At 35.4% G+C, this 14,842-nt stretch overlaps 2 protein-coding genes across 8 annotated transcripts in view; one reads left to right on the top strand and one right to left on the bottom strand.

Moving 5' to 3' along the window:
• LOC106057546 (uncharacterized) overlaps positions 1-922 on the top strand; it is a 29,167-nt gene extending 28,245 nt beyond the window's left edge. For all 3 annotated transcript variants that reach the window (XM_056032313.1, XM_013214787.2, XM_056032314.1), the window contains one exon: positions 40-922. In XM_056032313.1, the coding sequence (XP_055888288.1) occupies positions 40-171 (132 nt within the window). In that variant the 3' untranslated portion in view covers positions 172-922. The remainder of the gene's footprint in view (positions 1-39) is intronic.
• Positions 1-14,842, bottom strand: part of LOC106057545 (hyaluronidase conohyal-P1) — a 199,086-nt gene that overhangs the window by 176,824 nt on the left and 7,420 nt on the right. For 4 of the 5 annotated variants that reach the window (XM_056032321.1, XM_013214785.2, XM_056032319.1 and 1 more), the window contains 3 exons: positions 14,486-14,611; positions 12,434-12,635; positions 7,983-11,489 (listed from right to left, as the gene is read on the bottom strand). In XM_056032321.1, the coding sequence (XP_055888296.1) occupies positions 10,872-11,489; positions 12,434-12,635; positions 14,486-14,611 (946 nt within the window). In that variant the 3' untranslated portion in view covers positions 7,983-10,871. Of the gene's footprint in view, positions 1-7,982; positions 11,490-12,433; positions 12,636-14,485; positions 14,612-14,842 lie in introns of those variants that run through there. The other variant, XR_008778411.1, reaches the window with a different exon arrangement.

The following is a 14,842-nucleotide window of genomic DNA, read 5'->3' as shown; positions in this document are numbered from 1 at the left end:
ATTGAATCCAAAAAGCGTTTCTTGTTGTTCTGTTTCTAGGATGTCTTCCAGTTAGGTCTGTCCTGGATGGTCCAGAGATTCTTCCACCGCATCACAAATTTCAACCCGATGCAGCGCGCTAATAACCCAACCGCTTCTGGGGACATGACAACGCAACGTATTGCGGACTAACCAGGAGTGACCATCAGCCCACAACAGCAGTAGGAAACATGGAGGCACAATTCCCAAATTTCTGAAATGTCACAAAATAAAAGAATATTAATTCTGTTCAGATAATCATGTTAGATTAATTGAATTCTCGTTCAGAAGTAGATGCCTATAAAATAATTGTTTTAATTAAATTTACAAAGAATAACCCAAAAGTGAAAGCCTTATTGGGATACAAATCCGAGTATATGTAGCCATTGTATGATACTATAATCTGACCCTTTTTTTTTTTTTTTTTTTTTTTAGAAATGCTTCATAAAATATTGATTCTATATCTGACTGTTGCCATTAATTAGCCCATTGTTTTCAAAGCATGGAGATAAAAGAAGACGCTTATAATGATAGTCTTGTGTAGTTAAGTCATCCTGGCTACATTTAGTCAATATTATTCTAAAATTGTTTCATTGCTAAATAAAAATCGTCAAATTTTTTGTTGGTGGAAGGGGGAAAAAAGGGGGGGGGGGTAGAATGAAAATAAATTTTTGAACTGTAACACAAAAAAAAGTGTTGAAATTTAGAACATCGGAGTCCAATACAAGTATCAATTGAGATCTCAATAGTTGTATGACCAATGTTTACTGTGTAGAACTTTGCTTATTAATGAACTTTGGACAGCAATGGAACCACAACAAATCATCAACTGGAAATATGGACATTTTGTTTGATGGGCACATTAATAATAAACAAACTAATTATGTAACCAAGACAACCAAAATGTGTTTACTTTTATTTTCTTTTTTTTTGCTTTTGTGACACATTTTCTTTTGGTATGGTAGATAAAGAAATAAATTAAATGAAATTGAGCTAAAAAAGAAAACTATAACTTGTGAACTATTTATAGCTCAGATTGAATTGGGGCGAGTCAAGGGTGACGACTGTGAGTTGCTATTGTCATTTTCGATTTTGAACGCTTGCAGAAGAATGTGTTTTATTTATGATCCTAATAAAAATGAATGTCTACTAATAATTACTTACTGTGTTAACACGAGATTTTATTTGTAGCCTCTGATGTTTAATATTTACCCCTCCAGTAAATACATGTCAATCTTATGTACAATGTCTGTATCATGTTTGTGAAGAGATTTTACTAGCATCTGCTGGTTAGTTGATCCCAAGGTTCCATCACTGTCAAAACAGAACCTTACAAAATGATCGAACATTTGTAGAAGTTCCTGAGATATTTTATTCCAACACTGGGATGACGTCTGTGTCTATGTTATCTATTACGATATTGACAGGGGAAGTCGTGGCAATAACTGGCTAGCTATTCCTTTTACTTACTAGCCTTAACCACCGGCTACGCCAGCATTTTAACACTCTCACTTACATACGTATATAGTTCGTCCATCGTGGTTCGATGAAGACCACTTTGTCATCCAGGGGGCTGAGGGCTTTGCACTGGGGTTTTATGCCTCCTCATGTGGCTGGTGAGACCTATGTGAGCCCGGAATGTTCGGCCGCACACTGGGCAGGTTATTCCAGCTGGAGCTAGTGTCGTTTGTCTTGCTTTTCTTTTCTGGCGTTTTTCTTCTGCCAGCGTTGTTCTTCTTTTCTCAGCAACCTGTGCGCCAGTTTTCACAGCGCGACGCCATGATGCTCTGTCATGTGCCTCTGTCTCCCAGGTGCCTGGGTCTATGCTGAACGCCTTCAGAGAAGCTTTGAGAGTGTCCCTGAAGCGCTTTCTTTGACCACCTTGCGAGCGCTTTCCTTCGTTTAGTTGGCCATACAAGAGACGTTTAGGGATGCGGTGGTCTTCCATTCTGTAGACGTGACCTGCCCATCGCAGCTGGGACTGCATCAGGATTGTGTGGATGCTTTGTAGACACGCTCTTCGAAGGACTTCTGTATCTGGTATTTTGTCTTGCCATTTGACATTTAGCATTTTTCTCAGACATGTTATGTGGAAGTGGTTTAGTTTCTTTGCATGTTTACTGTACACTGTCCATGTTTCTGAGGCATAGAGCAATGTAGGGAGGATGACTGCTCTATAGACCCCTAAACATACGTATAACACGTAACGTGTAGTATCTGTTAGGTTCTATTGGAAAGGCCAGCTCTATAACACGCACATACACACACTTTTGGCCCGTTAATATCTTTATATCTAAATATATAGGTCACAGCTGGGGCTGCGCAGCCACGGGAAATACTGTATTCCTCACTAATCTTCGGACTCGAAGACAAGCCTTATAAGTATGTTTCTAAACTAATGACGTCAGTATAGCTGTCACGTTCAAGATTTGACATTACTGGTGTAGCTACACTTGATAATGTTTAAGGAAAAAAACAGCATTAGTAATGTTAAGTTTCATAGCTCTATTCAATTTGTAATTTCGTGGAACCTGGAACCTTCTGGGTGGAACCGGGACACGGTTCTTTGAAAGTTGATGCATATCGTTGGGAAACGAATGGCTAGTTAGTTGGCCACAATGACAAAACTCTGGTTTGACAGTTATAATTTTTCAAAGTAAAAACAAAAAGAAATTTAAATTTGGTTGGAGAACAAAAAAAAAATCTTTATCCTAAACGGACTTTATGTATTCGGGTATTTCCGCATATAAGCCCTATTCATTCAAGAGTAGCCTATGTTAATGAATGTTAGGTAACCATAGACATATATAAATATAGACTGGACGATAAAGAACAAATTATTATCGGAAATATTTGGGAAAAGAGAAGTGTGTAGATCCACATCACAAACCTATATATATTTGCCTATGTCTATGATTATGAAACAAAGACAAAATATTAGGAATATGGAAGTTTTGTACTTTTCAAAACTAAAGATCAAAGGTATATATTGGCTGAAATGTTAGTCCTAGAATTTATAGCTCAATCGCCGCCATTTTTTTTTCACATAGATAGAGTACATAAAACATATTGACTCCCCCCAAATAAAAATAACTTCCTACTTCCAGTCTATATTTATTTATGTCTATGTAGGTAACATTTTGCGCATCGTATTGTAAGTCTAGATCTAAAGAACTTATTGGAATTGTATAAAGTCTAGTATCTATACATTTGCTAAATCTGGATTCTTTCTCGGGATGGGGGCGAGGGGAAGTAACAAATGTCTTAATTGATGAAGAGAAAAACAATTGCTCTATAAGTTGTCTTTTTAAAAAATAGCAACATGTCTCGTATATTGAGCACAGAAAAAATTGATTTCATTTAATATTTGTATTAAATAATATAAAGTAGCATTTGGAATGTAAACAATTTTCATCTTGCAAATGAAGTTACATCGCTTTCGATTCCGAGTGAAGTAGGCCTACTATTTCAAATGACCACGCAAACGTGCATATTTCTCCACATCTAATGCAAACAAAGCCGTTGTCCTGTTGTAGTTTTTTTTTTTCTGCAAGGATCCTTCTTAGCGTCTGAAATGTGAGTCCTGCAATCTTTAGTTGTTTTTAAAATGTTTACATGTTGTTGTTTTTTTCAGATGTTGAAGGTAATCTACTTCCTAGCCCAAGCCTGCCGCAGGACGACAGTGGAATGGCAGAGGGAAGGGGATGAACCAGGGACCATGGAGACGACCGAACAACAGTCCAGCGAGCATACAGCACGATAGCGCAACCCTCAAGCTCTTTAATTGTCTCTTCAATATATATATTAGCATTAAACAGTGTCCGTTTTTTGCTAGGCAATATGTGTTAATGTGGGGGCTAGAACCTCCCTTCCCTTTTTTGTATACTTCCAATAGAACTGTCCTCCCCTATATTTTTAGCACGTCAATTATAGTGTATGTTACTTCTTCACTTTACTTCTCTCTTTCCCTCTCTTTCTCGCTCTTTCCCTCTCCTTCTTCTCTTTCTCTCTCTTTACCTCTCCTTCTCTCTCCCTGTCTTTCTCTTTCTCTCGAACCTTCCTACTTTTTTTTCAGCCTGCGCATCGATATGTTCTACGATTTAGATTTGTTACTTTCATTGGAATTACATGTTCTCTCTTTCCTTTTATTATATATATTGCTATAAATTCCAGGAAAACACTCAACAGGTTAATGATAACGTAGATAAAGATTTTAATGATTAAATAAATAACACACACAAACCACAGAATGTCAGTTTGTTTTAGATCTAGTTTGATTGAACGAAATAAGCCGGCGTTTACTATCATGTCTTCATTTCCTTCTTCCTCTTGTTCCACGCTCGTGTGGAACTGTGTCTAGTGCGCACCATTTATCTCAGTGCGGGAATAGAACCATGTATCTCAGTGCGGGATTTACAACAATATATATAATTTCCCTTTTTAAACCTTTCGCTAGGGCAGATGATTAAAGGTTATCTGTGGCCCGTCGTTAACGAGGGTATGATGTGGCCAACACAACTGCCTTTACTTTTCCCCAACTTACGTCAAGTACCCATTAGAGCTGGGGGCACTGAGCTGCCCCCTAAATGCCCAAATTAAAATTTCCAGTCTTTACCAGGTTTCAAACCCGCGATTCCTCAGTTTGAAAGACAAGTGCTTTACTACTTAGTCACCTTTGTATAGAAATGATAAAGCTTGTTTTCGAGTACCAAGATTAATAAGGAAATGATAAAGCTTGTTTTCGAGTACCAAGATTAATAAGGAAATGATAAAGCTTGTTTTCGAGTACCAAGATTAATGAGGAAATGATAAAGCTTGTTTTCGAGTACCAAGATTAATGAGGAAATGATAAAGCTTGTTTTCGAGTACCAAGATTAATGAGGAAATGATAAAGCTTGTTTTCGAGTACCAAGATTAATAAGGAAATGATAAAGCTTGTTTTCGAGTACCAAGATTAATGAGGAAATGATAAAGCTTGTTTTCGAGTACCAAGATTAATGAGGAAATGATAAAGCTTGTTTTCGAGTACCAAGATTAATGAGGAAATGATAAAGCTTGTTTTCGAGTACCAAGATTAATGAGGAAATGATAAAGCTTGTTTTCGAGTACCAAGATTAATGAGGAAATGATAAAGCTTGTTTTCGAGTACCAAGATTAATAAGGAAATGATAAAGCTTGTTTTCGAGTACCAAGATTAATGAGGAAATGATAAAGCTTGTTTTCGAGTACCAAGATTAATGAGGAAATGATAAAGCTTGTTTTCGAGTACCAAGATTAATGAGGAAATGATAAAGCTTGTTTTCGAGTACCAAGATTAATAAGGAAATGATAAAGCTTGTTTTCGAGTACCAAGATTAATGAGGAAATGATAAAGCTTGTTTTCGAGTACCAAGATTAATGAGGAAATGATAAAGCTTGTTTTCGAGTACCAAGATTAATGAGGAAATGATAAAGCTTGTTTTCGAGTACCAAGATTAATGAGGAAATGATAAAGCTTGTTTTCGAGTACCAAGATTAATGAGGAAATGATAAAGCTTGTTTTCGAGTACCAAGATTAATGAGGAAATGATAAAGCTTGTTTTCGAGTACCAAGATTAATGAGGAAATGATAAAGCTTGTTTTCGAGTACCAAGATTAATGAGGAAATGATAAAGCTTGTTTTCGAGTACCAAGATTAATGAGGAAATGATAAAGCTTGTTTTCGAGTACCAAGATTAATGAGGAAATGATAAAGCTTGTTTTCGAGTACCAAGATTAATGAGGAAATGATAAAGCTTGTTTTCGAGTACCAAGATTAATGAGGAAATGATAAAGCTTGTTTTCGAGTACCAAGATTAATGAGGAAATGATAAAGCTTGTTTTCGAGTACCAAGATTAATGAGGAAATGATAAAGCTTGTTTTCGAGTACCAAGATTAATGAGGAAATGATAAAGCTTGTTTTCGAGTACCAAGATTAATGAGGAGTGCAGTATTCATGTTGCTAAGCAGTCCCAGCTGCGACCTACATATTTCGACATCCTGCGTAGATATAATTCTTGTCCGCCTGTGGTCGAGTTAGATGTTCCTGTTCAACGTCTACGTGTCCTCAGCTTTTAGTTTGGTCTCAGGTGTGTATCCCAAGGTCTTTGTAAGAAATATCCAGCTGTCTGCCTCTAGATGCTCTCTTTTGTGTATGGTTTAAAGAAAGTTTACGTTTGAGCTGGTCTCTATCTATATATAATAAATAATGTAAATAATCGGTGTTATTAGAGCATGGAATGGGTTTCCTGAGCCAGCTAGGAAAACCAATGACTTGACAGAATTTAAGTCATTGGTTAACATGCATGACGCGTAGGACGTTATCATCTTTTTTGAAGTAACGTCTGTATTTTTTTATTTTTTTTCCTGTTTGTTGCTGTTTTTAATTATTTAATCACTATGGCGGTTGGTCGTTGTGCTGGCCACATGACACCCTTTTTAACTGTAGGCCACAGAATCTGATGACCTTTACAACAGCTGCCCCTTACACCACAAGGTCTGAAAGGGGAAACTATTTTTTGATGGGGGCCGGTGTGGACATTGCAGAAGCATTATAGCATTATAGAAGCATACGTAGATAGCTTGTATTTAACAAGCCTAAAGGAGAACTGCCCCCATAAGTGCTATAAAGATCAACTCAGATGGACAGCAACTTTATCTGCAGAGATGCAGGAAAATATGCAAGTCGCGAGTGGGTTTGCACTCATCTTCGGAATCAAAGACATTCCCATTATTATTGTCTTGATATTATATAACTCTGCAATGCGCACCGCCATCCAGGCTAGTGCTAGAAGGTGCGCACTGTGATAGACTAGACCTAAAAGGATGTCAACATTAGAAAGAAGAACGATTTCCGCCCAAGTTGAGAGCCAATATGGACAGACGGTTGAGGGTTCACTGGGGGCTGGGTTTAAATGGGTGAGAAAAAAGGGTCCCCTATTACAAAGACAAGAGTAAACAATCTTTCACAGAGAGAGAGAGAGTTCGATCTGTCAACTTAACTCAAAAGGCGGCTCCTTCTGAGTTTGGTAAAGCAGGACATTTTTTGACGTAGCCGTTTTGGTACAGTGGTCTTTTTATTTGGCTTAGCGGTTTTGGCGCCAAATGTTTTATCGGCATTATATGTGTTCATTTTAGTCTTTAAAAATAATGAGATTATAATTTAGTTTGTTCAAAAGACTAAAGTGAACGCATATAATGCGGCTAAAACTTTTTGCGCCTTGTGTATATTGTTGTAACTGTTTCCGCTCTCATATATATTGTAATAACTTAAAAGAGGCAACTCAAAACGAGGCACATATATCTTTATTTACACGACATCACAGGTACACAAAACAACATCTCTCTTAGGCACAGTCTTTTCACTTCGGCTCTCAACTTGGGCGGAAATCGTTCTCCCTTCTCTTCCTAATGTTGACATCCTTTTCAGTCTAGTTTATCACAGTGCGCACCTTCTAGCTTAGGTAGCGGTGCGCATGGCGGAGTTATAACAATATGGTGCGCACTGTTCCACACGAGAGATGGACTAACAGGACAGAGAAGAGAGATGATGGACTCCAGCATAGTTAAAGAGAAGAACTTGGAGAACTTTGCATCCTGTTGGTTTGTGTGTGTTATTTATTTAATCACTATCACTGTTATTCTTCCTTTTGTTGAGTGCCTGCCTTCGAATTACAACAATATGTATACGTGTTTAAATGCATTTCTTACGTATTTTCTTTGTCCATTAGTTTGGGGAATTAAGTAATTGATATATGTTTCATAACAATACCTCTTTAAATAAAAAAATCAATTTTAGATCAATGTTAAACCCTAACAAGTGTATTGAAATCACTTCAAAAAAAAAATAAAAAATATTGGACACTGCCAAAATCTAAGACTATCTTTACAAAACAAAATGTAGTCAATATAATAATGAATAAACAGAACCAAAGGAAAAACAAAATATAATTAAATATACTTTAATAAGTCAAACAAAAATAAAATAATAAAATGGAATTGAATAAAAAAAAAATGACCAAAATAAATTGGAACTTCAATGATACATAATAAGACAGCCCAGATTTTTATAATAACATTGTCATTAGTCATGATTAGAAATCTATTTTAATCATGCTACAGTATTTTCAGCTATTCAAAAGTTCACAGTGCATAATTAACTTCAACACAATGAAAGACATTTTACTTTTGATTTTTAAATCTTTGTTTATGTACAATATTTGTCAATATAATTCTTCTGATATGAAGTCAAACATTTTTGTTCACAAATGCAGTATATACATAAATTACTTGTTTGTAAAATTGGGTCATACAATCAGACTGTAAAGTTCATCATATTGACCCAGGAATGTTTTATCTTCTTTATCACATTAAATGCAACAGTTTGACAAAATCAACAAAACATCATCAATAACAAATTAAATACAAATTTAAAAACAACAACTTCAGTATTAGTTATGTGTTCACAAGTAGGCAGGCCAGGTGGAATGTTCATTTGGTGGGAAGACATAAAAGTACATCTGTGTTATCTACAGTACATCTGTGTTATCTACAGTACATCTGTGTTATCTACAGTACATCTGTGTTATCTACAGTACATCTGTGTTATCTACAGTACATCTGTGCTATCTACAGTACATCTGTGCTATCTACAGTACATCTGTGTTATCTACAGTACATCTGTGTTATCTACAGTACATCTGTGTTATCTACAGTACCCCTTTCAGACTGCAGTTTATAGGGCAGATGACGTAAAGGTTATCTGTTTCTTTGGCCCACGGATAAGGAAAATGTCAATTAGCCAGCACAACGCTCAACCACCTTTACTTTTCCTAAAATAATGTCAGGTACCCATCAGAGCAAAATGGACTCAAGGCATGCCAAAAATCACAAACATCAATTACTAAAATAACCTGGTATGTCAATGTTGTTTTTAAAAAAAATTGGTTACAAATATGAGCCAAGAATATTCATGTAATTAATTTTAAAAAGAAAAAGGCAAGGTTTTCGGAAGACAAAAATCAGTCTTACCACCTAGGAACATACAGTAAACACAATGAAGATGATAGTAACATTGGATTTACAAATAGGAACATGAAGTATTTGACCTAGGATGGGGTGTAAAAAACTGCCCATTTTGAAAAATGGCTTTTATGTATTTTCATACAATATGCAGACTAGAAAACAAAAGTGTATGGCTTGCAGAGAATAAAAAGTTGTTGTAACTATTACGAGGGCAGTCATTAGGAGGACAGTGATTGTGAAAGTGAAATCAGATTTTTAAATACAGTCTTAATTTTGAGGTGTAAATGTCAGAGACATGCATCACTTAAACTATAACAACTCAACCTTCCTCGGAGATAGCTCAAAAGTGCTGAACTATAAGCACATCACAATTAACTTGTACATAAAACTCATGGGATACATTACCAATATTATTGATTTTGTGGACATGTTGGTGTTGGGGTCACTGTAGCACCAAACTGCTGGTAGACAACTAAACCACTGAAGGTGTATTATATCTCAACTAAAAAAAAAACTTGAAACAACTTCTTTGTGAACAAGACCAAACAGAACTTATTTTACAATACAGACACAATTCAACTTGAGATGAAATAAATGTAGTCATCATCATCATCATCAAACTCCATTAGAGTGAGGGCTTGAGAGGCTCAAATCCTCTCTTGCAAAAGCCCTGGACAGAAACCCTGCTGTCTTGCGTAGTGCATAAATGTCGCCATACAGGTCGAGAATTTTGTAAATGTAGTAGACTTTAGTATTAATATAAAAATGTTGTTTTGAAAATCTAACTCACTACAAAACACGTCTTTAAACTATGGCGTTCTTGCCTACACCAGACAGCTTACGACAGTGCCGCTAATCTTGCATCATTCACACTGCCTAGCCACCAACTCCATTGCTACCTCTCACCTGTCACCATAGAAACACACACACCATTAAAATAGGGGGTAAAGTTTTTGTGCTGCTTTATGACGCTCAGCAAACACAAGTCAGCTTGAAGTAAAAAAAAAAAAAGTAATTAAAATTAAAAAATTCATAGTCTACATCAGGTTTGGAACCCAAGCCCCCTCAGCTAGTTAAACAAGTGGTTTCTCCATTTAGCCAATCATCCTGTATACATTGCCAAGTAGTTGTAAAAATATAAATTGAAAGTCAGATGGATCCTTGAGCTTTGAATTAAAATGAACAATTGACATCAATGCATTGACATGCTTGTGAAGAGCAAATCAACAGAAATACAAATACGTGTAGGCACCGTACAGACTAATTCAAATCAAAAAAAGGTTTACTAAGAGACAGAAATGTCAGGTATCTAAAGAGTAAAATATTCTAAAGAATACTTATCTCATGACACATCTAAAGAATGTAAAAGTCTGTTTCAAATGATTGAACATATGCATATTATGTTGTGAACTTTACATATCTTAAATTCATCCTCAATGTTAACTTAAAATCTGTGAAGTTTTGTTGGATGAATAGGAAAAGTTGAAGAGTTTTTAATCACTGATTTTTATGGCAAAGATCAAAATTGAACAAAAGGATATGGTGTTTAATAGAGCCAGGATTCAAGTGATAAGAGAGTGCAGAGATCCCTCAAAGCCTATTGTGTTTGAATCATAATCTCAACATTTTTCTTTCATCAATGGTTTTTATATGGTGATTAAAGCATTTGGGGATTTATGTACAAATTAAATGTAGGAAAAATGATGAGAACCTTAATACTGGGCATAATAAACTATTCATATGTTTCTGTATAAATACATTTTAAAAATCTTTCTGAGCTGTTTACACATGTTGAGGTAATTGAGATACATTATTCATTACAATGCAGACCAGACCAGCCTGCATAGCATTTACAGACGTAATCATTATAATCATATACCAGCTCACCAGTCATGGACATTGTGGTGGGAATCTCCAAAAGATCTAGGTAGTCAGCCATTTCCCTTCCAGATAACGTCTCTGTGATTTTGAAATGTTTTTCCACTCTTCTATGTCCGAGATTGTAAAAATGTTCCAAATTATTTGAACTTTGGTGAAATTGTTGCGTTAATGAACTTTTACTTCTGCGAGATTTATTTCCAAAGGCAGCTTTACCCCATGTAGCTTTGTTCTTCAAGGTTGATTGACTCCGCATCTTCAGGTGTTCTTCTCTAATGTAGCACTCGTCTCTTTTATTCTTATGTAGATGGAACTGAAAGTAGGTCTCTAGCTCTTTCTTCATGCACCTGCCATGGCCATTGCAGTTGTCTGTCGAGCAGTTGGCAAAAAAGTTGGTCACGTCTAAAGAGTATGGCCCCAAAGTTGTGTTCAGATATTGCTGCAGGATGAGGCACTCATTTCTAGCCCTCATGTAGTCAGAACTACCCCACAGCACAACGCCAGAAGAGCCCATGTCAGCTGGCAGTCTTATAGCATAGTATAAGTCTGTCTGTAATAAGCCAAAAAAGAAATTTTAAATGCATATTTTTTTCTTGATTCTTGATTCATTATGCATGTTGTGCTAATTTATAAGTGCCTTAATTTCACATGGAAAAAATAACTAATTAGGAAAACATTTAGAATATGACAGAAAAAAACATTAATCATACGTCTACTTTCTAGTCAACAATTTTTTTCAGAATCAATAAGCAAACTGAAAAAGGGCTTGAAACATGCAGCTAGCAAAGCATAGACATTTACTGAGTCACAAAATATTTCAAGGGGATATAGTGCCCTATGCAGGATAACTATATAAATATTATCCTTTATTTAATAAATAATCTTAATGTTGGTTAGCTTCAACCTTAGATGGTGCCGTAATAAATTGTATTCTGTAGGACTATTATTGAGATCTATGTTTAGATCTCAATAATATAGATCTAAGAGAATTAGGAAAACCAACTCTAGAAGAAACAAAAAGAAAAAACATCTAACTAACCAACTTAAAGGTCAAGAGAAAATTTCTTAAAATGTGCCCGAAATTGCTGCTCTGTATGTAAAGCGCATTTATAATGTAAAGTTTCATTTCTTGTCTTTTTAATGAAATACATTTGGTGCATATTCATATATTTTTAAGCACATTATTATGTTCTAAATATAAAGGTTAATAAATTCCTTAAGAGACAATTAATGGAACATTGTCCAATTTATACATATTAATAGAAATGAAGGTACAGGGTGTAAATTTTACTATCCGGGCAACTATCCAGCAGTGAACGGCAGGATAGTAAAAAAATGGCCGGATATTTGGTGGGAGCAGGAGCTACTATCCTGTGCACCCCTACTTTACATTAATATAAAAAAGCACATTTTACAGGCAGTGAGGTTCTAGGAATGCCAGGATCAATAAATGGTGATTTAAAGAGTCAAAATGATCAAGGAACTATTACTTACAGCATTAAACATTGAATAGGGTCCATCCTGCGAGAAGGCATAAGGCAAGAGCTGGACGTTGGATGGTGACCAGGAGGCCTTCAGCCTCAGTGTCTCCTTCACCACCATCTTGATCCTCTGTGCTCTATGGTTGAATGGTTCATTCAAGGTGAAATAAATGGATGGGTATAGGCCAGTGCTGATATTGTAAATCCAGTTCAACCTGTTGAAATTTATACAGGCAAGTTGCTTAAGAAGAGTTCAAACCTTTTTCAGATATTCTTTTTATAAATTACAAATCATATTTCAAGAGAGAAAATAATACACATATCCGTGTGTTCATCTAGTCATGCATGTTTATTAAAGACTTCAACGTTGCTAAATCATTGGTTTTCCTAGCTGATTCAGGCAATCCATTCCCTGCTCTAAAGCACAAGGGAAGAAATGTATGTAAATAATTCCAAGCATATAAAATTAGAAATGTGAGTTTATCCTTGTGTCTGTATCTTATCTTATAAAATCCAGACGTTCAAAAAAGAAGATGATTATGTCCTAGGTGTCATGCATCTTGTCATGCATGTTTACCAATGACTTAAATTCTGCCAAATCATCAGTTTTCCTGGCTGGCTCAGGCAACCCATTTCATGCTCTAATAGCACTAGGGAAGAAGGAGCGTTTGTACAAATTTGTCCTAGCATATATGTAACGAGGAATGTGCCTTTATCTTTGTGTCTATCTGAGTATTTTATTAGGTTTTGTTTAGTATTCGTAAATTATGATTCAGTGTTTCGTGTAATAATGCTACTTTACTTTTTAGTTTTCTGTCCTGAAGTGTCTCTAAATTAAGTGTTTTACTAACGATGTTACTCTAGTCGATGGGAATGTTTGTTTGTTAAAAATCTCATGGTGTATATCAACAATGAAATTTAAGATTGCCTCTTAGAGACTTAAGGATCTGTAAGTCATTTGAAGTAAGGTTTGACTGTTTCTAAGGTCAGCAATGGACACAGTCTTTTAATCATAAATAATCATAATCATAAATTCTTAAAAAGTCAGTCTAGCATTTCACCAGGACTTCAATCCAAATCCTTGGTTAAGGATTTATTATTTCTAGTGACATTCTACTCATTCATTCTCAATTAATGTAAGAAAAAAACAACGTAAGACTTTACTGATCCATACTCTTTTATGGGAAATTTTCCTACATGATGGAATAGATATTAAATAGCAAGCTTTTTTTTTTGTCCAGAGTACTTCTTAAGCTATGTTTAGTAAAAGATATTTTTGCACATATTAGCACTGCAAGTAGTCTTCCATTAGTAGCACGAAATAATTTTATTAAGGAGAAAGAATATGTTTTTCTATGACTTTAAACGTATTGACAATTTTAAGTTTATCATGAAAATCTCCAATAAAGTAAAAAAAAAATGCAAAGTTCCCCTTTCAGACCTTGTGGTCTATAGGGCAGATGATGTAAAGGTCATCTGTTTCTGTGGGAAACGGTTTACATTTGTGTCATGTGGTCATCACAACGACCAACCGTCTTTACTTTTCCCCAACAATTGTCAGGTACCCATTAGAGCTTGGTGGACTCAGAGGCACCCAAAGATCCTGAAATTAAAAATCCCAGTCTTCACCAGGATTCAAACCTGGGACATCTGGTTAAGAAGCTAAGCACTTTACCACTCAGAAACAGCACCTCCGGATTTTACCCTAAATGCTTTTTAAAAGGCATTTAAAAAATATTTTTCCACTGAGCATATCAAACTATAGTACTGCCTTTAACAATTATCAAGTATTATTCTAAAAGTTACACTTAATATTTATATTATCTTTCCCACAAATAAGAGAAAGATAATGAGCAAAATGGTTAACAAATTTGTTTACATCATCAGCAATCTATCTCCATCATTAGTTAAAACATTTCTTATTGGCGTGTCTTTGTAATTTAGTGTCATTGTCTGTCCCAAATGATCAGATAATTATGGAGTTAGAGCAAGGAACTACAGATTTGAAAGGCTGATTATACAGTCAAGTGAAATTCTTGACAATACAATAACGTGAGATACTCACTGATCATTGAACTGTACAGTTGAAGTGTTACAATATGTATCCCAGCATCTTGGGTATCCATAGTATCCCCAGCTTCCATTAGGCCTCAGCATTGTTGCTAGACTCAGAGTCTTGCCAAGAACTGATCTAAAATGAGACCATTATTTTTTATACATAAAATATACAACACGATATATAAACAAGAAAAACATTTTAAAAAATACTTGTTTAAAAAATAAGGCTTACAGGAAGTGTTATTGTATCAATTAGTTTGGATCAGTCATGTAATTAAATTTGTAATAGATCTAAACCAACAACAATAAATCTGTGCAATGAATTTTTACCAATTGTTTAGCGCTATTTCATGCTTTTGGCTTT

Source organism: Biomphalaria glabrata, chromosome 6 (genome assembly GCF_947242115.1).
Source record: "Biomphalaria glabrata chromosome 6, xgBioGlab47.1, whole genome shotgun sequence".
Lineage (NCBI taxonomy): Eukaryota > Metazoa > Mollusca > Gastropoda > Planorbidae > Biomphalaria > Biomphalaria glabrata.
Note: the sequence above shows the minus strand (reverse complement) of the source record. Positions and strands in the feature narration are given on the sequence as shown.